The following is a 24668-nucleotide window of genomic DNA, read 5'->3' as shown; positions in this document are numbered from 1 at the left end:
TTCATACTTACACTATAAGCACTTAATCTCCCACTAAAAGCCACAAAAGTCCCTTTAAAACCCCACCACAACATTCTAGTGTGCAAAATTCGGAGCCTCAGGTAATGAATGTTTTCTCACTCAAGATTGTTTTTTCTTGCTTCCTTGTGCACATGTCATGCAACTGTTTTTATCATGAATATTTTAGGAGATTTATCATGTAGATTTTTTTTTTTATATTGGTAAAAGAAATACTTTTTATATTGGGTTTGAAACCAATATAAGAATAAAGAATTTAAAATGTATTAATTTTTTATATCTCTTTCAAAAACTAATATAAAAAATATAATGTTTTATACTGATTAAAGGTGCAATCAGTAAAAAAACAAAATATTTATCTCCTACTTCCATGGACACCACCATCAACAACTCTCACTTTATCTTGAAAGTCGTCGACAAAACCTGCATCTACGCAAAGCTCAACGTTGAACGTCGCATGTGTTGGCAAATCCAAGTCCTTTCAACCCTTTCCTACTCCTCTCACTTTCATTTGCTTCTACATAGCAAAATTCCTCAACACACTTCACCACCTCCATTCTATGGGCATAACATACTGTGACCTTAAACTGAAAAATGTCCTCATCCAAAGTGGCTTCAATGGAGATGCGCTGTGGTTCCGGTTGCTCGCACAAAGTTGCTCCGGTCTGCTTTTCGGAGCTCGTAGTGTTTGCGTTGTTGCAGGTGTTGCTCCTTGATGTTGTGATTTCAAAAGTTGAAGGATTTGAGTTTAGGTTTGTGTTTATAAAAAAAAATAAAAAATAAGAAACTACTTTCTATTAGTTATAATTATAACTAAGAAAATTTTCTTATTTACTGTAACATGTTATTATATTCACTTTTTATATAGGTTATAATTAGAACCGATATAGAAAGTTTTTTTATTTATTAGAAAAATATCATTTCATCTACTTTTTATATTGATTATAATTAGAGTTGATGTAAAAATTTTTTTCTTTATTATAAAAATGTCACCACATCCAACCAGAATAAAAAATATTATTTTATTTATAATTGTGTCACTGTTTATACACAGTTAATTATAATCGAGATAATAATCGGTATAAAAATTTATTTTTTCTAATCAAATATATGAGTCAATTCATGTAAGATATTGATATGGACTCCAACCAAGACTTCATGATAATGAGTTTATTAGTTTTTTTTATATGTGTTGTTCAACATTTTATTTAAGGTGAGACTTAAATTCATATTTAAATTCTTAAATTCTTAAATTCTTAACCTTCTATGATTAATATACAAATTAGTTGTTCTTTTTGAAAATTAAATTTATATTTAGATTTTCAACATTTGATAACAGATAATCAGTAAAGAACATATAATATACAAATCAGTAGAAAGTATAAAGACAATGATAGTAATAAGCTTAGTTAGTATATTGTATTTGTACATACATAGCATTAGAAAGAAAATGAAGCTATTCTTTGCAATGAATGATTTTGATGTTAATTATTTGAAACTTGTTTTTCACATTTCAAGGTTACCACTTGATTTCTAATAGTTAAAGAAGAGAAAAGAAAAGAAGACACAAAAATGGAGTTTTGGGACCTTTTCCTTGTTGCATTAATGCCAGTTTTAAAAGTGTTGCTAATTACTGCATTGGGAACAATCCTTGCAATTGATCGCTTTAACATACTCGGAGAAACTGCCAGGAAAAATCTCAATACTGTAAGTTTAAACATTTTCTTTGTAATTCTTTTCCAATATTTTATATTTATTCAAAACTGCAATTTTATTAATTGCTACTAAGCCATTATTCATTGTAATAACTTATATGAATTTTCTTTTTCTTATAACAGATGGTATATTTTGTCTTTTCTCCAACTCTAGTTTGTAGCAGCTTAGCTGAAACAATAACTCTAAGAAGTGTGGTTAGACTGTAAGTTTGTTTCTTGCTTTCTTCTGCATCATCTTCTTATCAAGCAATAATCTCCATAGATGATGAATTAAGAAAGATGTTTTCACAAATTTTTGTAGGTGGTTCATGCCTGTCAATATTCTTCTCACATTTGTTATTGGAACAGTTCTTGGATTGTTGGTTGTTAAACTAACCAGAGTTCCTAATCATCTGCAAGGCCTTGTCTTAGGATGTTGTGCAGCAGGTAGGTATCACTTATATTTTATTATATTATGTGTTTGAAAACCCAATTTGACAAGAGATTACTAGTCCAGAATAATAGCGTATAAGTCACGCGTATAATGTCTAACTATAGAAAATCCAACATTAAAAATGATTGGTGATAGTTTTGTAAATAAAAGACCAATTTAAAAGTTGGCTCTAGGGGTCCCTGACGTCTAAATCGTTACACACATCGGCCTCCCTTATTGGATGCCAAATATATATGTCGAAAGTTCTACATTGACTAGAGATAAGATCAATTTAGAATAGATAAGTGAGTGCAAATCTTATCTTACAACCTGATTTTATGAAGTTGAGTTAGACTTAAAAGTTCTTGTGAGATTGACTTGAAAGTCTACTTCTTGTGAGATTAAGTTAGACTTAAAAATCTACTTTTTATAGGTTAAGCTAGGCTTAAAAATCTACTTCTTATAATATAATATAACTGATGGTAAATTTCTAGTTTAAATATGTAAAATTGAGTTAGACTTATATCTTTTAATATAATATCTGAACTATTAAAAATCTATTCTAATTATTTTTGTTATCTGTTAAACTATTATTATTTATTATTTGACTATTATCATAAAAATATACTTTTATACTCAACATTTAGAATCTTGGTGAAGTATTTATTATTAGATTATCATGCATGAAAATATACTTTTATACACGAAGGAAATGAAATAAAAATTTCGAATGTAGTAGAAATAAGATAGATATATAAAAGTAGATTCAAACTTTGTTTTATAAGTTAATTTTATAAGATCTTGGAATTAAAATTTTTAATTCAAGATAATAAAATATATGTATGTGTGTATATACGTATATGTTTAGTATATTAATTCTGGATTGGAATGTTTGATGATGCAGGAAATCTGGGAAATTTGCCAATAATTATAGTTCCTGCAGTGTGTAAACAAAGTGGCAATCCTTTTGGAGATTTGAATGTTTGCACCAAAAATGCATTAGCGTATGCTTCTCTATCAATGGCGGTATGATATACTAACTTCAGACAAATTTCAAAATTTAGGAATTACGATTCTTAAAGAAAACAAATATAAACATGTGATTAGACATTTATTATTAAGAATGTAGAATTAAAGTACGTTGTCATACAATTATTAGTTACATAAGAGAAATTTTCAACAAAATTAAAAAGGTTAAATCATTTTCAAGGACTAAAAGTATATATCAATTTTCAAAAAAATAAAATGATCTTTAAGCTTTATAACTATTTAAACTTTAACTATGTTTTTCTGTATTTTTTTTTCAGTTAGGATCAGTTTACATCTGGTCTTATGCATACAACCTTGTTCGATTATATGCACCAAAAATTTGCAACGAAGCCAAAATTGCAGAAAATTCCATGGAGAATCCAATGTCCATAACAAAAACTGACCCAGAGAACCCTTCAACATGTTCCACAGGATTACCATTTGTCAGTGTTGTTGGTGATAAATCACAATCTCAAGATCATGTCAAGAACTTTGAAATCCACTCTACAAACTCTAATCATGGAAAAACAGGGGAGGTATGTGTAATACATTTTTTCAAAATATTATATATATATATATATATATATATATATATATATATATATATATATATATATATATATATATATATATATATATATTCTTTAAGAGTAGTTATGTATGATTAAAAATTTGAAGAGTTTTACAGGCACAAAAAGGGGAAATGATCATGAAACAAGTGAAAACATTGGTAAAAAAAATCAACCTGAAGATTCTATTCACACCCTCCACAATTGGAGCTGTAAGTAATCTGTTCTTAACTGTGTTTTTTATTACAATATTTTTGAACCTTATTATTGTTATTTTTTGTTTTTGACTTGTTTTTGCATGCAGATTGTTGGTTTAATAATTGGTGTAGTTCCTCAATTTCGAAAACTTCTAATCGGAGATAAAGCAACTCTCCGTGTGGTTGAGGACTCTGTAATAATGGTGGGGTAAGTGTTTTTTTTAATCCATTGTTAAAAGTTTCATCGATAATATAAGTGCACGACACAAATTTCGTGGTGGAGTTAAGTTAGACTTAAAATTTATTTTTTTATTTATATTTATTTATAAAGTGAAATTCTAAGTGAAAATGAACAAACTTCCATGCAAACTTTTCTTTTCTTTTGTTTCTAGGTATGCATGCATTCCAGTAATGACTTTGTTGGTTGGAGCAAATCTTATCAAAGGTAAATCATTCTTCTTTTATCACAATTAATCCATCTCATAGGGTGATTTCAATCTATAACATGTCTGGGATTGTTTTCTGATTGGGTTGTTCCCTAAAATAATTCTGATTTTGTTTCAACTAAAAGTTTTAAAAATTTTAACAATTTTTTTCTTTATATGTTATTTCATTTTTTTTATTTTGATTTTCTTTCATCCAAATAATATATATGGATTAAAAAAATTACTTGAATAACATTTGGGTAAATTTTATATTTTAGTATATTATTTAGATGAAAAATATTTTCATTATTTTTTATATAGAAGTTTCAACTTATAAGTCGATACTGTTGTTGTTGATCAGGTTTGAATGAATTTGGAAAGCAATCTGCAGTGATTGTTGGAATCACTGTGATGAGATGTATTGTCTTGCCAGGAATTGGTGTAGGCATAGTTAAAGGAGCTATTCGTTTAGGGTTGATTCGTCCTGATCCATTGTATGAGTTTCTTCTGCTCCTTCAGTTTGCACTTCCTCCTGCAGTATCACTCAGTAAGTTCTTCCTCAAACTTAAACCATTTTATGTCAAAACCTAATTGTTTCTGAGTGTGGGGATGAAGGTCTCATTTTTTTGATGTGCTATCTAAAATACAAATTTTGTTAGGTAAAAAGAGTCTTTGGTTCGTCTATACCGTTTGGAACTTATTTGTAGAAGGTATTTCGGTATAAAGTAATTTATAAATTTTCTTATGAGTTTTTGCTTAAAGTCGACCTAACTACGGTCAAAACATAACTAATCATGTTTTAATATTAAGTAAAACAGTGTTGGAGTTGATCTAATTTGGTCATTTTCAGACTACCCGGTTTGATAAATTACCGTCCAATCTTTTGGACAATTGTTCGAGATGTTGGTTGATCATCTAAACTTGTAATTTTTTACTAACTGGATTACTCGTCCAAATTATAGTTAACCATATGGTGATACGGTACACTAGTGAATGATATACTAATAAATAATACGATATATATACTAATAAATGATACGGTACACTAATAAATGATTCCCTTGATTGCAATTAGTTTCTTTGCCATTTTGTTTGAAGACTAAATTCATGATAAAGCTAAAAACAATCAAAGTTTAATTAGCATTTGAATATACTTTTTAATCCTTAGTTTAAGATAATTTTATTTTGGTTCGTGTATTACAGGAGTTTCACAAAAAAGTCACACTATATTGAAAATAATCTAAGTTTAATAAAGATTAAAAATGCTTTAAATTCTTTAATTTTAAGATATATATTTTATTTATATTCAATATTAATTGTTTAGTAGATATATATATAATTTGAAAATTCTTTGTTCTATTAGGATTTTGTCTCAAATATTATTAAAGACTTACCTTATACATTTGACTGTAATTCTATTTTAAATATTTATTATCAAATAGGCTTAATTGCTTTTGTTCTTCAAATTTAGGAGTTAGTGTCAAGTTGATTTTCCTTTTAAAAATGGGTTAATTTTGTCTCCATGTAATATAATTGCACGGAAGAGACTTGATTGATGCAATTATACCACATTGGGACAAAATTGACACGTTTTTAAAAGGGAAAACCAACTTGACACTAACCCCTAAATATGGAGACCAATTAAGCTATCAAATACTCACTCAATAATTCGTTTTTTTTCTTATGACAATGTTAATTTTTTTTTTCAAATTACATATACTACAAAATTATCAATTTAAATTTAAACTACAAAATCAATCTAAAAATTTTCAAGTCTTTTGTTTAATATGTATAATGATAGCATGTGACTAAATGGGTGTAATAAAACAAATTATATTGTATTTAAATTAGTGTAAACCTTATTTTATTTTATTAGTTGGTTTTGTTTGTTGATTTAGATTTAAATTCATTTTTTAATATAATTTGAAAGTTTTTATAGTTTATTTTAATAGATTTATTGGTTTTTAAATTTATCAAATCCCCTGCCAAAATTGTTAATCTTCAAATATTTAGTTTCACACTTTATACGTAAATCTTTTAATGTGAGAAATGTGTATTAAAAAATTTATATAGACTAAGATCTTATAATATTTAAGTGAGTATATATATCTTAAATTAATTTTATAAGATTGAATTAAAATTTTCAAAAATTATTTTAATTAGTGTTAATTTTAACTACACATTTTAGTTCAAAAACATACATGTAAATCTTGAACTATTGTTAATAGAAAAATCATTGGTTTAGACCTTAGTCTAATATTATTTTATGAATATAACAGGTACAATCACTCAATTATTTGGAGCTGGTGAGGGTGAATGCTCAGTAATAATGTTAGCAACTTATTCTTGTGCTGCAGTTTCAGTAACACTTTGGTCTACATTTTATATGTGGCTTGTACTATAGTTTTCTTTTTTCTGTAAAATAAGATGTGCTTTGAAGCTTCATTATATATAAAAAAAAAATAGAAGTTTCTTACTAATAAGTGTTGTGAGATTATTGCTTAGAAAAATATTGAAAACTATATGTGTTTCTGCTGAATGGGATCGGGGAAAACTCTTGCTACCTCCGCACGGAAACACTCCTCCTCGACCTGCAGCAAACACTTTGACGCTCAAGTCAGAATGGGCTTTTGCAAGTCTATATAATTATCAAAGAACAGAGAGCTTTGACTGCTATTTATATGATTTCAGAGAATATTACCCATTAATTTACCTTTTAATGGCTTTCAATGCACACCTTAAATACTCGACAATGACCGTTACCTCATTAACTACACATTTATGAGCATTCAACTGCTGTATCCAGTCCACAGTTTTATACATCTGCCCGACCGGACATATTGCACTTAAGAGATTTCATCGGACATGGACACCCGATCGGACATATTAGTCTTGCTTCTACCTGCTCAGCATTGTCCAAACCTTCTCGGTCGGTTGCCCGCCCTCGGTAGTAACAATATGAAAATGAATTAAAGAAATAGAAAATGTATTTTTTTATAATTTCAATAAAAAATTCTTTTAATTTCTTAACCGATCTCTTAGAACATAGCTAAAATTTACCAAAAACTGCATGTAATATCTGAATCTATGCAAAGTCAACTAAATTAGAAGTAGTTTAAGGTAAATCGATAATATTTGTTGTAATGACAAATTAAAAAAATGTAAAATTGGAATTGCTTTACAGAAAGAATTTATTATTAGTTTATTCGAATATGATTTTTAATTTATATAAGTATTTTTTCTTTTAATTTTATTTTGTAAAAATTTTCATGAAAAGGTTTTCTTTAAACATGCCCTTGAAGTTTAGGCTATAGTATTAATTTGTATCAAATAACAAAATGGAAAATGAAAAAGAAATAGTAGCAAATATTACTATTGGGCCTAGCACTATAGCTCTATCAATTTTTGGACAATTGGTTTTTGCAATGGCTATTTTACCCTGTGCTTACAATGATCTTGTATCTATAATTTCTAAAAGTAATTTTATATTTTTTTTATCGAAATTTTTTCGTCAAATTTCAAAATTTAATAAATTTGTTTTTATCGAATTCCTATATTTAATAAAGAAAATGAATTTTTTTTATTAAATTTTGAAATTTGAAGAACAAATTCTCTTTATTAGATTTTGAAATCCGATAAATCATATAAAAAATGAATGTAAGCTTTTTAAATTGCAAAAAAAAATTTGGAATTTTCAATGTTTTTTTAAACAATAGTTTCAAGACACTTATTAATTAGTAAGAGTGGTTTTTTCTATGATGGGACAATTTATGAAGCTTCAAAACACATCTTATAGAAAAAAAGAGAAAATGACATTTCAACTTTAAAATTTGACAAATTTTTAACTTTGACACGTGTCAACGTCTCATTGATTCATCTAAACAAGTTAAAAGAATAAAAATGAAGGTGGAAATAGGATCGTCGAACCTTCAACATCACTAGTGAGCAATTTTCATTTTTAAATTATTTGATGAAATCTCATGTTACTTTCATGAAATAATCCTATAATCTAATGGATGGACATAGATTGTATCCAACAATTAATAAAAGTATTATAACAACACGAAATGTTCTATATAATATCTGTGAAATATATTTATTCACCCAATGATCCATAGGTGTCCATTTGTGCAAGTATAGAAAACAGTTTATACAAAGATTAATGTATTTTTTTTGTATTACTAATTTATTATTAGTTAGTGTTCATGTAATTGAACAGCCAATATTATTTCCTTAGTCAACAAAATTGGCTTTAAATGGCTCTATAATTCAAAGTAATCATAATAATAAAATACAAATTTATCGATTTTAGTTATTTTAAAATCATTGCAACGCCTTTTAATGTTCAATTATGATATACCTATTTATAAAATACAAATTTATTAAGTTACTAAGTTAAAAATTTGGTATTGAAATTTAACCAACTAGTTGTACTATTTAAACCCTTATACTATTTCTTACCTATAAACAAGTCATACTCATCCAACCAAATTATAAACACTTTAAAAATATTTTTCCATAATAATAAAATTATTATTTAACTCTTTTTAGAAAAATTATTAAATGTCTAAAAGGAGACATCTAAACACTCACACAAACATAGACAGAGACACAGACACAGACATAGATACAGACACAGACACAGACACAAACACACACACAGACACAAACACACAAAAACAGACACAGACACAGACACACACACACACACACACACAAACACAAACAAAGACACAGACACAAACACACACACAGACACAAACACATACACACAAACACATACACACACACAGACACAGACACAGACACACACAGACACAAACACACACACACGCACACACAGACACAGGCACAAACACAGACACATACAAATACACACACACAAACACAAACACACAGACACACACACACACACACACACACACACACACACACTGACACACACAGACATAGACACAGACACACACACAGAGACACACAGAGACACACACACAGACATAGACATACACACACACACAAACACACACACACACACACATAGACACAGACACACACACACAGACATAGACACAGACACACACAGACACAGGCACAAACACAGACACAGACACACACACGCACACACACACACACACACACCCACGCACACACACACGCACACGCACACACACACACACGCACACACACACACGCACGCACACACACAAAAACAAACAAACACACACACGCACACGCGCGCACACATACATGCATGCACACGAACACACATAGTTTCTCTATTTTTTTTTCAACTTTTATATAATTTAGTTCTAGTTTATAAAAAAAATTCCTCCAATATATTAATATTATAGTTAATTAAATATTATTATGGAACTAATAAGTATAAAGTCAGAAGTAATGGAGCACTAATTCTCATATTTGGAGTTCCATTAACAGCCAAAGACCTTAGTCACCTACTATTCGAGTTTTCCATTTTTATATTGTGTGCGATCCTACTCTACATTTTCTGTCATTTTCTAACATTTTTCTTTTTGCAATCTCATTGATCAACCAAAACAAAAGTTAATTTCCATTATTCACAACGAATGTATAGAGCATTTTACATGAAAAAATTAATTAATATTAATTTAAACTTTAAATAAAATAAGGTCTTTCAAAAGATTTACAATGAAAGGGAGTGTTAAGTTTTACCATTACATTATTAATTTAATTTTGAATAAATTAAGTCTTTAACCATCTCATAAATATGAGTATTTAAAATATTGTTTTTTGTTTAAATATTCTGCAGTTTGATTTTTGTTGTTAACGACATAATAATTAGTTTTGACTTTTGATTTTCACTTATTTTACTCTTTTCCTTTTCAATTTCTTTTAATTCATTATTCAACTTCCTATTTTCTTTTTGAAGAACGAATTGTCTACTGAACTGAAAAGAAAGAAAAATAATAATCGAATTGATTAGCAAGTTGGAATGAAAAACAAAATAAAATCTATATGCTATTGTCGACAAAATCAAACAAGAGAATAGTTCAATAAAAATATAAAATATTTTAGAACAGAAATTGTTAATATATATTCAATTAAAATATATAAATTTATAAATACTTAACATTTAATTAAACTTTCATTTTTATAAAATAAATATAATGTCAACAAAGACAAACACAACGTGCTTAAATTCTTGGTATATGAGATTATTTTAGTTAAATTTCCTAATCTTTAATGAAGTGTGACAAGACTTAAAATATGATTTGAGTGTAATACTTGGTAATCAAATCTAGATTTGCCTTCTACTTTTTGAGATAGTGCGCAATGTTCATATTTACACTATAAGCACTTAATCTCCCACTAAAAGTCCCTTTAAAACCCTCACCACAACATTCTAGTGTGACAAATTCGGAGCCTCAGGTATTTTCTCACTCAAGATTGTTTTTCTTGCTTTCTAGTCTTGTAAGTGTTTTTATCATAAATTTTTGTAGGAAATTTATCATGTAGAAAATTTTTTTATATTGGTTAAAAAAGGTTTTTTATATCGGTTATAAAACCGATATAAAAGTAGAAAGCATAAAATGTATTAATTTTTTATATCAGTTTCAAAACTGATGTAAAATATATAATGTTTTAGGTCAACGATAGAATTGGTATAGAAAACAAAAATATTTATCTCTTGCTTTCATGGGGATTCTTTTTCTCATCGACGACACCACCACCAACAACTATTCATCTACCTTGAAAGTCATCAATGGAGATATGCAGTGGTTCTAATTGCTTGAACTAAGTTGCTTTGGTCTGCGTTTCAGAACTCGCAGTGGTTGCGTTGTTGTAGGTGCTACTATGTGATGTTGTAATTTAAAAAGTTGAAGGGTTTGAGTTTAGGTTTTTGTTTATAAATAAAAAATAATAATATAAGAAATTATTTTTTATACCGATTATAATTAGGATTAGTGTAAAAAAATTTCTTATTTATTATAACAATGTCTTTGAATCCTCTTTCTAAATCGGTTATATAATTAGATCTAATATAAAAAGTTTTCTTATTTATTACAAAAATGTTACTCCGTCCATTTTCTATATCAGTTATAATTAGAATTGGTGTAAAAAAATTTCTTATTTATTACAAAAATATCATTGTATCCAATTTCAATACATGTTATAACTAGAATTGATATAAGAAATTTTCTTCTTTTATTACAAAAGTGTCATCCCATCTGTTTTCTATACTTGTTATAACTACAATCGATATAAAAAATGTTATCTCACTTACACTTATTTCATTGTGTCACTTTTTATACATTGTGTATTATAATGGATATAAATAGTCATTACAAAAATTTATTTTTTCTAATTAGATACGAGGCTAATTCATGTAATAGATCTATATGAACTCCAACCAAGACTTCATCATAATGAGTTTATCAATTTTTTTGTCTTATTGTTTAACCTTAACATTTTATTTAACATGAGACTTAAATTTATATTTAAATTCTTAACATTCTATAATTATATACAAATTAGTTGTTGTATGTAATGTGAGAATTAAATTTATATTTAAATTTGATTACAGATAATCAGTTTATAACTTATAATTAATATACAAATTTAAATCAGTCAAGAAAGTATAAAGACAATGATGGTAATAAGCTTAGTTAGTATATTGTATTTGTACATACATAGCATTAGAAAGAAGATGAAGCTATTCTTGGCAATGAATGATTTTGATGTTAATTATTTGAAACTTGTTTCACATTTCAAAGTTAATTACCACTTGATTTCTAATAGTTAAAGAAGAGGAAAGAAAAGAAGAGACAAAAATGGAGTTTTGGAAGCTTTTCTTTGTCGCATTAATGCCAGTTTTGAAAGTGTTGCTAATGACTGCATTGGGAACAATTCTTGCAATTGATCGCTTTAACATACTCGGACAAACTGCCAGGAAAAATCTCAACACTGTAAGTTTAAACATTTTCTTTGTAATTCTTCTCCAATATTTTATATTTATTCAAAAATTGCAATTTTCTTAATTGTTACTAAGCCATTGTTCATTGTATATGAATAACTTATATGAATTTTCTTTTTCTTATAACAGATGGTATATTTTGTCTTTGCTCCAGCCCTACTTTGTAGCAGCTTAGCTGAAACAATAACTCTAGGAAGTGTGGTTAGACTGTAAGTTTTTGTTTCTTGCTTTCTTCTGTATCATCTTCTTATTATAGAGCAATAATTCTCCATAGATGATGAATTAAGAAAGATGTTTTCACAAATTTTTGTAGGTGGTTCATGCCTGTCAACATTCTTCTCACATTTGTTATTGGAACAGTTCTTGGATTGTTGGTTGTTAAACTAACCAGAGTTCCTAATCATCTCCAAGGCCTTGTTTTAGGGTGTTGTGCAGCAGGTATCACTTATATTTTATTTTAGGCTTAATGACCTACTTAGTCCCCAGGTTAGGAGGTAATTTTCTGTTTAGTACCCGGTTTTAAAAATGTAGGCATTTGGTACCTATGTTTTGAAATTTGTATCAATTCAATCCTATCCAGTTAACGGCGTTATAATTGATGCGAGAAATTAAGGACGTTAATGATAGCCTGGGTGGAATAACTATCAAATGTTTGAATGCATCTTCATTAACGTCCTTAATTTCTCGCATCAATTATAACGCCGTTAACTGGATAGGATTGAATTGATACAAATTTCAAAACATAGGTACCAAATGCCTACATTTTTAAAACTGGGTACTAAACAGAAAATTACCTCCTAACATGGGGACTAAGTAGGTAATTAAGCCTTTATTTTATTATATATGTTGGAAAACCTAATTTGATAAGAAATAAAACAAATATATTTAATTGAAGAAAAATTTATGAGTTTCAAACTGTAAAATTGAGTTAGACTTATATTTTTTTTAATATAATATTTGAGTAATTAAAAGTCTATTTAATGATATTTGTTATTTATTAAATTTATTTTATTATTTTTATTATTAGACTTTTATCATACCATCATAAAAATACAGGACATGAAATAGATCCAAATTTTGTTTTATAAATCGATGTTATAAAATTGAATTAGACTTAAAAATGTATTTCAAGATAATAATGATTATCTTAATGCTATGAGTTTAGATGATATCTCTCGGAGAGCATGTGCTAGTGAGTAACAACAGAATTGAAACTTAGAATAGGATATTTCGATTTTTTCCTTTTTGTTTGTAAAGTTTATTTTTTACACTTTTGATTCAGTCTAATATGTATTTTTGTAGTGTAGGAAGGTATACATATAAAAATTTCTATTATAAATTATTTATAAATAATTGTAATGGGATTTTATATGTTTTTCTTTGAGTTAACTGTTGTGTAATATAAAAAATGTGATATATCTTATAGTAGTTGAATACTATGAAAAATGGGATTTTGCATGTGTATATGTATATATTTAGTATATTAATTCTGGATTGGAATGTTTGATGATGCAGGAAATCTGGGAAATTTGCCAATAATTATAGTTCCTGCAGTGTGTAAACAAAGTGGCAATCCTTTTGGAGATGTGAATGTTTGCACCAAAAATGCATTAGCGTATGCTTCTCTATCAATGGCGGTATGATATACTAACTTCAGACAAATTTCAAAATTTAGGAATTACGATTCTTAAAGAAAACAAATATAAACATGTGATTAGACATTTATTATTAGAATGTAGAATTAAAGTACGTTGTCATACAATTATTAGTTACATAAGAGAAATTTTCAACAAAATTAAAAAGGTTAAATCATTTTCAAGGACTAAAAATATATATCAATTTTCAAAAAAATAAAATGATCTTTAAGCTTTATAATATTTAAACTTTAACTATGTTTTTCTGTATTTATCTTTTCAGTTAGGATCAGTTTACACCTGGTCTTATGCATATCACCTTGTTCGATTATATGCATCAAAATTTTGCAACGAAGCCAAAATTGCAGAAAGTTCCATGGAGAATCCAATGTCCATAACAAAAACTGATGCAGAGAACCCTTCAACATGTTCCACAGGATTACCATTTGTCAGTGTTGTTGGTGATAAATCACAATCTCAAGATCATGTCAAGAACTTGGAAATCCACTATACAGATGATGGAAAAACAAGGGAGGTATGTGTACATTTGTTCAATATATATATATATATATAAACTTCTTTGCATGAGATTACAATACAGTCTCAGTGAATCTTGTGTGAAGTAGGAAGCATTTTTGTGTTGAAAAGTGAAGAATCTTTAACAGTAGTTATGTATGATTAAAAATTTGTAGAGTTTTACAGGCACAAAAAGGGGAAATGATGATGGAAAAAGTGAAAACATGGGTAAAAAAAATCAACCTGAAGATTATATTCACACCCTCCATAATTGGGACGGTAAGTATTGTGTTCTTGATTGTGTTTGATTAATGTTGGGTACAAACAAAGTCTAACATCAGATAAAATAATATATAAATATGAGTTTATATACACATAAGATACATTTCTTAGAAAGAAATGTTTTGAAGTGGTACCAAAAACAAATATGTGAGAACTTGCTCGAGAATAGACAATATCTTACTGATGGGAGAGATCAACTATAACTTTTCTCATAAGATGCAATTCTTATCATTTTTGTTTTTGATTGCATGCAGAGTGTTGGTTTAATAATTGGTGTAGTTCCTCAATTTCGAAGAGTTCTAATTGGAGATAAAGCTCCTCTTCGTGTGGTTGAGGACACTGCAGTGATGGTGGGGTAAGTTTCATTCATTATTCGTAATTTTACATTGATCACATGATATATAAGTTATAAGTAGATGTAACATTTACTTTATAATGTGATATATGATTTTTGTTAAATTAAATTAAGTTTAAGATTTATTTTATAACCCTATGTGAATGTAAACTTATGTTTTCTCTTAATTTTAGGTATGCATGCATTCCACTAGTGACTTTGTTGGTTGGAGCAAATCTTATCAAAGGTAAATCATTATTTTTTATCACAATTAATCCATCTCATAGGTTGAGTTCAATCTAGAACATGTGTTTGAAATGTTGGGATTGTTTTCTAATTGAGTTGTTCACCAAAAATAAATCTGATTTTGTTTCAACTAAAAGTTTTAACAATTATTTTCTCTTTATATGTTATTTAATTTTTTATTTTGATTTTCTTTCATCCAAATAATATATATGGATTTAAAAATTACTTCAATAAAATCTGGGTAAATTTTATATTTAAGTATATTATTTTGATGAAAAATATTTTCATTATTTTTTATATACAAGTTTCAACTTATAAGTTGATATTGTTGTTGTTGATCAGGTTTGAATGGAGTTGGAAAGCAATTTACATCGATTGTTGGAATTACTGTGATAAGATGCATTATCTTGCCAGGAATTGGTGTAGTCATAGTTAAAGGAGCTACTCGTTTAGGGTTAATCCACCCTGATCCATTGTATCAGTTTCTTTTGCTACTTCAGTTTGCACTTCCTCCTGCAGTAACACTCGGTAAGTTCTTCCCTCAAACCTAAACCATTTTATGCCAAAACCTAATTGTTTTGATTTTTAATGTGTTGTTTAAAATACAAATTTTGTTAGGTAAAAAGAGTCTTTGGTTTGTCTAAAACGTTTGGATCTTATTTACAGAAGGTATTTCGATATCAAAATTAGATCAATTTTATATAGAAATCAATGAATGAATGTGTATCTTAGATCAAATATTTATTTATAAAACTTTTTATGAATTTTTTTATTAAGACCTAATTACAATATAAACATAACTAATCATATTTTAATCTTAAATAAAGTAGTATTGAAACTAATCTAATTTAGTCTTGTTGAGATTATCTAGTTTAATGAATTATCGTCTAATCTCTTAGATGTATGTCCAAGTGATTGGTTAATCATTTGAGCTTGTTGTATTTTATCAACTTGATTAATCGTCTGAATTATAGTTAATCGTATACAGAGATACAGTTATATACGGTGAATGATGCACTAATGAATGATATATCTTAAATTAATTTTATAAGATTGAATTAAAATTTTCAAAACTTATTTTAATTAGTGTTAATTTTAACTGCACACTTTAGTTAAAAACATACATGTAAATCTTGAACTATTGTTAATAGAAAAATCATGGGTTTAGACCTTAGTGTAAAATTATTTTATGAATGTAACAGGTACAATCACTCAATTATTTGGAGCTGGTGAGGGTGAATGCTCAGTAATAATGTTAGCAACTTATTCTTGTGCTGCAGTTTCAGTAACACTTTGGTCTACATTTTATATGTGGCTTGTACTATAGTTTTTATTATTATTTTTTCTGTAAGATAAGATGTGCTTTGAAGCTTCATAAATGGTCCCATTATATATTAAAAAAAGAAGTTTCTTACTAATAAGTGTTCTGAGATTATTGCTTATAAAAATATTGAAAACTATATGAAAATGAATTAAAAAAATAGAAAATGTATAATTGGAAAAGTCTAAAATGTTTATATTTTAGACTTTTAGATTGCTGAATTATATTTTAGATTATATAATTTAAAATGTATTTTAAGATTAAAAATAGATTTTGGAGATAATCTGAAATCGTATTTTAATTACATAATTTTACATTTTTATATTAAAAAATAAAAATATCAAATAAAGTAAAAAAAAAATCAAATATGTCTCTTGAAAATGAATTGATTTAATAACATTAAGGATTTATTTTTTGAAATGTAAGTAACTATTTGAACAAAGAGATATAAAAGAAAAATAATATATAATTAAAGTTGCAAAAAGTACCATAAAATATGAGTAAACTTGATAAATATTGGACGAGTTTGACGTTTTTTAGTTCTTAAACTTTGACGTGAAATTAAAATTATTCTTGGAAACTTTGATTCATTTTGGTAATCAAACTTTAAAAGTGAATTTATGTTAACATTTAAGATGTGTACACTTATAAACATATTATCACTTCAATATTTGCTGAAAAGTGTATTTGACAGATAATAAGAATTTAATGTAATTGAGTTAAAAGATTATACACATTTATTTAAATGTTTGATGACAATAATGTATTAAAGTTTCTAACATAGAGGAGTTCTAATTTCAAAGTTCAAAGACAAAAAAATTCTTAATCAAGATAGAATAAAGAAGTTAAGCTTTCTCTTAAACTAAATACTTACACGATTGAACGGTCATGTGAAAAAATAAACAATAAAAAAATATTAAAATTAACTAAAAATAATAAAATTTGTGTCGCAAACATTATTTATTGAAGTTGAGGTTTCTATTTCTTGAAATACAATACACCATTTGAATAAAAGTGCAGAAAGAAAAATTATGTAACCAAAGGTGTGATAAGAGTTAAACTACATTAAAGATATGAGTGAATTTTATAAATATTTGACAAGTTGAACAATTGAAAGAAAAAATAAAACATTATGTATGAAAAGAAATAAAGAAAAATAAAGAAATAAGGGTTTTACCATATGAAATGAATCTAATGTATAAAAAAAATAATAAATATAAGTTTCTTAAATTATCTAATAAATTATAAGTATTTTAATATTAAAGAATGATAGGTATGACAATGAGGTGAATATATATATGATATTGGTTCCATGTTTAATTTTAAAATTTGTATATTACCCATACTCTGTATTCATATATTGTCAATGTAAAGAATTTTTATTTTTTCAAAATTGAGATGAATTTAGATAACGTTAATGATGAGAAATTTATTTGATATTCCTAATTTAGGTTGTCTTGGATTTATTACTTAATATTAACTTAGTTCTACTTTGTACGAGTGAGTCCAGTCCAATCCTACTTTAGTTAAACATTTCATAACTTGAATTGACTTAAACATATACTAACTTTATATTTTCAAAATTATAAAAATTATTTAGTTTATATTAATTTCACTTCAATTAAATAGATTAAATTTATAATTTAAAAATATAGATTTGGATTTGGGATAGAATGATTGTAATAAAGTTATATGAATTTGAATAATTATAAATGATTTGGTGTTATTATTAAAAAAGGAAAAAGGAAACTTAGGATCCTTTTTCCACCACCATTGCCTAACATAGGATCTTCTTAATCTTACCAAAACCCTACTCAGATATCAAAATAGGAGAAACCATTGTAATGAAAGAGACATTGAGTTTTAGACAAAAACACTTTTAGGTCCACTAAGAGCCGTTCTAATCAATTGGATACTTTAAGATCATTTTGAAACATTATAAAAAAATTATAATAATTATTTTGTAAATCTGTGCAAGAATATTTTTATTAAAAGTTAATATATTTCATAAAAAAATATATTAAAGAGATTGTCATTAGTTTATCATGATGTATTAAAAAAACCCTAAAAACTGTGTAATTTATAATAATATAAAACTATATATATATATATATATATATATATTATATAAATTATACAATTTTTGTTTTCATCCCTGACTCTATATATTGGTAGACGAGAAGAATATGCTTTTATGAGAAGAATATGCAAGTAAAAGGTGCACACATATTGAGAAACATTAATTGGGTTCTCAAAAATATCTTTTTCTTGACTATGATTTGCTAAGAAGGTAAGAGATCATATTGATTGAACTTTGTAATTATCATATTAGTAGTGTATAGGCTCAACATGGTCCATTAATATTCATGAAATTAAAAAGTATTAAGAAAAACTCCATTAAAAATTTGTATTTTTTAAAATATAACACCAAAATCTTGTTCATGTTATACATATTTGTCTTTTTTTTAGTTGGTTCCCAAGAATGACTGATCAGATACAAAGTTGTGTTTGTCTTTTAGTTTTGGGATACAACTAAGTCAACTTTGTGAAGTGATTAATTTGGGTTGGAAGAAGAAATTAGAACAATTGTTTTCTATCCCCATAAAAAAATATCACATCAGTCAAACAACATAAAGTCATGAAATAAAAAAAAAATTGTTTACATTTCTTAAATATATATTCACCACATAGGAAAAATCAATTATGCATAATGTTACCACTAATTTTGTTTATTTCAAGAGTATATAGAATACTCATTAACTTTAAAAGGTTTAATGAAAAATGGAAAGTTAATTACAACTTTCAAATAATATTAATAACGATTTAAATCTAGAATTAGAAAAAAATCTGAGATTGGTTATATGAGAATTCACTTAATCATTGAACTATGAAGAAACAAAATCAGTTCTTCTTTCTTCAAAACTCACTTCCCAATGTACGACCACCAAGCTCTGCATGCTGTCTATTTATTTTTCTGAATTTTCTGATATAATGAAATCCATGACACTTGGAAGCATCCAAGGTGATGGTAACATGCATCCAATGAAGAAAAATCACCTCTGAATATGATGATCAGGTTGAACACTCAGAACATGGAAAACCGTGATTGATTCACAGACATAGATAGATGAAAACATCATCGAAAGAAGTATATATAAACCACACATCATAGAAAAAGTGAAACACAGACAAAGGAAAAAGAAGAAGGAAGAAGAAGGATTGTAAAGGAAGGTGAATTCATTCTTTTCAAAAATATTTGTTCATCAAATTTATTTCCAATTTCTCATGTAACTTTTTCTTATTTTACAAATCTGTATACAGAATTTTGATTAGGAATGCAGATTCTAATTTTTTTAATATATTAATCTTAGAGCAGTGAGTCCTCTAACCCTAATGCAGATTCTGATTATATATGTTTCTGTCTGAGATGAAATATTCTTTTCAAAATAGATTGTTTCATTTATTTAAAATGGATTATTTGAAATTATTGCTTATTTTTCAACTGTTCCATCCTTGTTGAACAACATTAAAAGATTACATTAAGATTAATGTTTACTGTTTTTTTTTTCTGCTTGTTCCACACATCAGAAAGTGCAGAGAATCAACATGGAGATATTGAAGCTTTTTGTGATTGCATTAATGCCAAATCTGAAAGTACTGTTGCTTACTGTTCTTGGTTCCCTCCTTGCCATGAATCGTTTCAACATTCTAAGTGAATCTGCTATCAACAACATGAACACTGTAAGCTTCTTCTAACTCAAACACTGTCATTTTATCTGTCTTTAAACATGAAAAAACTTAAAAATTCAGTAAATAGATTTTTTTTTTTAATTTAGATCACTATAAAGTTAAAAATAAATAAATAATATCAATCTAATCTTGAAAATGACATATAATTGTGGTTTAATTTCTTCACAGATGGTGTATTTTGTGTTTTCTCCTGCTCTTGCTTGTAGCAGTCTGGCAAGTACCATAACTCTAAGGAGTTTGATTGCATTGTGAGTTTCTTTTCTGTGTTGAGATTGATCTTCAATATTAAAATTTCTGTATTTTTTTTATTTGGATTTAATAAATAAAGGTTTTTATTTTGATGAATAATTATGCAGGTGGTTCATGCCATTCTGTATTGTTCTTACAGTTGTTGTTGGAACAGCACTTGGATGGTTACTAGTTAAGATAACAAGAGTTCCTTATCATCTCAGAGGCCTTGTGTTGGGATGTTGTGCTGTAGGTATGAAAAAAAAAATGTATTTTATTTTTTCTGATTTTTGTATTAAAAAGGATATGCATACAAAAACATAAATAGGCCTGCATCGTGTCATATAATAAAGTAAATGAGAAAATGTTTTATGAAGTAAAATAATTAAGTGAGAAAGTAATCCATAAAACAAATAAAAATAGGATGACTTCTTTCAAAATTAACACTTCAAGGTTTTACAATATCTTATTTAATTAAAGTTTAAATATTAAATCAAAATAAAGCTAAATTTGAATTTATCAAATATATTATTAAATTTCAGTTTTGTAAAGTGAGGAGGTATAATTTTTAAAATTATTAAACATAGTATATTTCTTTCTTATTTAAATTTTATTTTGATTATTGCAATTTTACATGAGAGTGTGCCCTTGATAAATATCATGCATATATATAAAAATCCTTTAAAAATTGATGTTTGATGTGTGCAGGAAATCTTGGAAATTTGCCTCTAATGGTGGTTCCAGCCATTTGCAAGGAGAAAAGCAGTCCATTTGGGGATGAAAATCTTTGTTACAAAAACGGAATGGCATATGCATCACTCTCATTAGCAGTATGATATTATCTTCCAACATTTGAAAATTAAGTTTAAGTTTAATAAATGCTATATACTTTAACTTAATTAATTATGTTTTCCATGTTCCTCCAACTAATTATAAGCAAAAATAATCAAAATGGCTTGTTAATTAAGAAGATTATTAGTTAATCTTTTCTCTATTCATTTTCCATTTCTTATATAAAAATAGGAAAGGTATATATCATCAGTAATTACTAATTTCATTTTAAAAAATAATTTTTTTCCTTCATGTTATATTTATAATAATAAAAAAATAAGAATTGTGGGTATTTTATTTGATTAGATTTTTTAAAAATACTTTAACCTTTTCAACATATTTCTTCCCTTTTTTCAGCTAGCATCCATCTTAGTGTGGTCTTTTGCATACAACATCGTACGCATGTATTCAATTAAGAACATTTCCACTGAGAAAGTTACTGAAAATCCAACATTTGCATCAGAAAGTGATGCAAAAAGCCTATCAGAAGTTTCCACACAAACAATGGCCATTGAAACTGATGAAAGATCACACACTAACAATGATCAACATGAAATTGAAACCTATGTAGTGCTACATAAAGAAAAGGTATGTACAACATTTACTTTTGATGTTTCAGTCCTTAAGATTACAATACTCTATATATTATACAACTTTTTCTATATATTCTAAAATAACCATACTTTTAGCCTTTCTATCTGTACAAAAATAATGATTTCAGTTCTCATTTTTTAATAAAATATTAATTTTTATTTCTAATTTTCTCTCAAATAAGATACCAATAACATATATGTATATATCAGTATTTAATTATATTGATTGAAAAAATAAATTTGTTTTAGTAAAACTTTTCAACAAGTGATATTTTAAAGACAAAAGGACCAATTTCTATATTTGGCAATAATAAATAGAGGATTAGAAGTATCATTGAACCTAAAAAATTGTAGTATTTATATAGTTTAGGCTTTGAATGGAATAAAACTTATTATAATTGGTGTCTTTTGATTTATATATTTTCAGATGGTTACTATATTCAATATTTTAGAGAAGGAGAAGCTAAGAAAATACGTAAAGATGTTATGTAAATGGAGCAACTTGAAGCAACTTTTTCCTCCTACATTGATTGGAGCGGTATGTTAATAATTCTCTCTCTAGATTTATTATTTTTTTTCATCAATTAATTGTTCAATTATGAGTTTTTCTTTTCTATCCCTAATAATTAATATATAAATAAAAAAACGAGTCATCAGGATCACAATGCATGTAAAGAAATATGAATACATATGAAACATAAATATTAAATATATTTTTTTAAAAAAAAAATTCAAGTCGAAATTACTCTGATAGTGTGTTTACTATCTTTACTAACTTATTTATGAAAGTAATTACTTTATATATTATTGCTAATTTTTAGTTTATGTTTTGAATTATGCAGCTGGTTGGCTTGCTAATTGGAGTAGTTCCTCAATTTAGACATTTAATAGTAGGTGGAAGTGCTCCTCTCTATGTGATTCAAGACTCTATAATTATGATAGGGTAAGCATCATCAATATATTAAAAAAAATGAAGAAAAATAATTATCTTATCTAATTTTACTTTCCTTTGTTCATAGGAATGCTTGCCTACCAGCTATGACTATGTTAGTAGGGGCCAATCTTCTTGAAGGTACACATGATATATATTTTTTTTATCAACAATAACTAATTATATATATATATATATATATATATATATATATATATATATGTGTGTGTGTGTGTGTGTGTAAAAGAATGAAGTATTAGGAACATTTTTGAACTTTTTAAAAACTAAATTCCCTTTAAAAAAAATATCATGATAAAAATCTCACATAGATTAAATAAAAAATAGATATACAATATATAAATAAATGTAAATTCCTTCTTGTAAACTAATATTGTAAAATTGAGTTAAATTCTTAACAAACAAATAAAATAACATCCTTTGAAACAAAACAGACAAAAACACAAAAGTAAATCGTCTTATGATTTCTGTTAACTCAAATCATTACAATAAAAATCATACTTATACATGTGATTTACCCAAATCATTACAAACAAACCTAATTACACGTATATATAATTAATAAAACATGAGTTTTTAAAAATTGTATAATTCTTTTCATGGATTGTGAGATAAAGTTGTTATATAGTTAGATTTGGATATGGTTATTCTCAGGTTTGAAGGGAGAAAGAGTGAAGATTTCAGTTCTTTTTGGCATAATTGTGGTTAGAAACATTGCCATGCCAGTTCTAGGAGTAGCCATTGTTAAAGGAGCTGTTCATTTTGGCATCATCCATCATGATCCATTGTATGAGTTTGTTTTAATGCTTCAATTTGCCCTTCCACCAGCAGTGGCTATAAGTAAGTTCTTTATCAAATTTAATCACCAATTTTTTTATATATATTTCTAATAGAGAAACTATTAAAAATTATTCTTTTATATATTTCTAACAGAGAAACTATTAAAAAAATATCCAACTTTTATATATTGCTGTGAAAATGAATCATCTGGTTCAGTCTGATTCATTTTCAAATATATATATATATTATTTTTTATTTTTTTTCTATGGTTCCTTCAGGTACATCTACTCAATTGTTTGAAACTGGGAAGGGTGAATGCTCAATTATTATGCTTGCAACTTATTCCTTTGCTGCAGTGTCCCTTACTCTTTGGTGCACATTCTTCATATGGCTTGTATTATAGTTACATTTATAAGAGACAATAAATAATTCAACAAATTGTACAACAACTCATCCAAAAGGGGCAAAAAATAATTTGTAATAGAAGATGGGTGAAATAGATAGACAAAATAATTAATTATGTTGTATAATTTGTTATGAATCATCATATCTCTTAATTCAATTGGGCTTGTATTTTGTGAGTTGTTCACACATGCCTCATTGTCTAAAGAGATTTATGGGTAAGAGTCAAAGTTTGATATAATATAATAATATATCATGAGTGTTTTATCAGTGCCAAACGTTTCATTCTTTAAGTGATTTACGAATTTTTGTGTTTTCTTAACTCAGTCTCCTTTAATTGTAATTCATTAAAGTTCATTTATTCACAGGATTGACATAAATTTTGAATTTTATGTCTGGTTGGATAGAGTCGTACATACGTGATACTTAGATGAATTATTTATAAAAGTGCCGTAAAACAATTTTTACATAGACTTTTTTATC

The 24668-nt window shown here is 26.8% G+C and overlaps 3 protein-coding genes across 3 annotated transcripts; all 3 read left to right on the top strand.

Moving 5' to 3' along the window:
- The first annotated feature begins 126 nt into the window (after window positions 1-126).
- Window positions 127-7299, top strand: LOC124829086 (protein PIN-LIKES 3-like). Its single transcript, XM_088094529.1, has 11 exons — window positions 127-720; window positions 1537-1725; window positions 1857-1936; window positions 2035-2159; window positions 3050-3171; window positions 3453-3710; window positions 3863-3955; window positions 4048-4148; window positions 4333-4385; window positions 4727-4912; window positions 6645-7299. Exons 2-11 carry the CDS (start codon window positions 1591-1593, stop codon window positions 6767-6769), a joined length of 1278 nt encoding a protein of 425 aa, XP_087950655.1. The 5' UTR covers window positions 127-720; window positions 1537-1590; the 3' UTR covers window positions 6770-7299.
- A 4850-nt stretch (window positions 7300-12149) lies between these two features.
- On the top strand, window positions 12150-16710 carry LOC148195552 (protein PIN-LIKES 3-like). Its single transcript, XM_088094683.1, has 10 exons — window positions 12150-12311; window positions 12449-12528; window positions 12633-12757; window positions 13835-13956; window positions 14237-14488; window positions 14656-14748; window positions 15006-15106; window positions 15280-15332; window positions 15674-15859; window positions 16534-16710. Exons 1-10 carry the CDS (start codon window positions 12177-12179, stop codon window positions 16656-16658), a joined length of 1272 nt encoding a protein of 423 aa, XP_087950809.1. The 5' UTR covers window positions 12150-12176; the 3' UTR covers window positions 16659-16710.
- Window positions 16711-19839: 3129 nt separating this feature from the next.
- LOC124830388 (protein PIN-LIKES 3-like) lies at window positions 19840-24457 on the top strand. The gene is made up of 11 exons (XM_047304076.2): window positions 19840-19883; window positions 20241-20393; window positions 20571-20650; window positions 20759-20883; window positions 21339-21460; window positions 21819-22049; window positions 22482-22592; window positions 22897-22997; window positions 23074-23126; window positions 23658-23843; window positions 24062-24457. The coding sequence occupies exons 2-11, from the start codon at window positions 20259-20261 to the stop codon at window positions 24184-24186; spliced, it is 1269 nt and encodes a 422-aa protein (XP_047160032.1). The 5' UTR covers window positions 19840-19883; window positions 20241-20258; the 3' UTR covers window positions 24187-24457.
- Window positions 24458-24668: the final 211 nt, after the last annotated feature.

This window comes from Vigna umbellata, chromosome 7, assembly GCF_029865625.1.
Source record: "Vigna umbellata cultivar VRB3 chromosome 7, Vumbellata_1.0, whole genome shotgun sequence".
Lineage (NCBI taxonomy): Eukaryota > Viridiplantae > Streptophyta > Magnoliopsida > Fabales > Fabaceae > Vigna > Vigna umbellata.
This window is presented reverse-complemented; position numbering and strand designations above follow the sequence as displayed.

Bases quoted from the DNA above. Each gene is read 5' to 3' on its own strand.
- LOC124829086 (XM_088094529.1), top strand. From the start codon at position 1,591: ATGGAGTTTTGGGACCTTTTCCTTGTTGCATTAATGCCAGTTTTAAAA. The intron at 3,172-3,452 runs GTATGATATACT...TTTTTTTTTCAG, and splicing joins ATGCTTCTCTATCAATGGCG to TTAGGATCAGTTTACATCTG. The intron at 4,913-6,644 runs GTAAGTTCTTCC...TGAATATAACAG, and splicing joins TCCTCCTGCAGTATCACTCA to GTACAATCACTCAATTATTT.
- LOC148195552 (XM_088094683.1), top strand. From the start codon at position 12,177: ATGGAGTTTTGGAAGCTTTTCTTTGTCGCATTAATGCCAGTTTTGAAA. The intron at 12,758-13,834 runs GTATCACTTATA...TTGATGATGCAG, and splicing joins TTTAGGGTGTTGTGCAGCAG to GAAATCTGGGAAATTTGCCA. The intron at 15,107-15,279 runs GTAAGTTTCATT...TCTTAATTTTAG, and splicing joins GACACTGCAGTGATGGTGGG to GTATGCATGCATTCCACTAG.
- LOC124830388 (XM_047304076.2), top strand. From the start codon at position 20,259: ATGGAGATATTGAAGCTTTTTGTGATTGCATTAATGCCAAATCTGAAA. The intron at 20,884-21,338 runs GTATGAAAAAAA...TGATGTGTGCAG, and splicing joins GTTGGGATGTTGTGCTGTAG to GAAATCTTGGAAATTTGCCT. The intron at 22,998-23,073 runs GTAAGCATCATC...CTTTGTTCATAG, and splicing joins GACTCTATAATTATGATAGG to GAATGCTTGCCTACCAGCTA.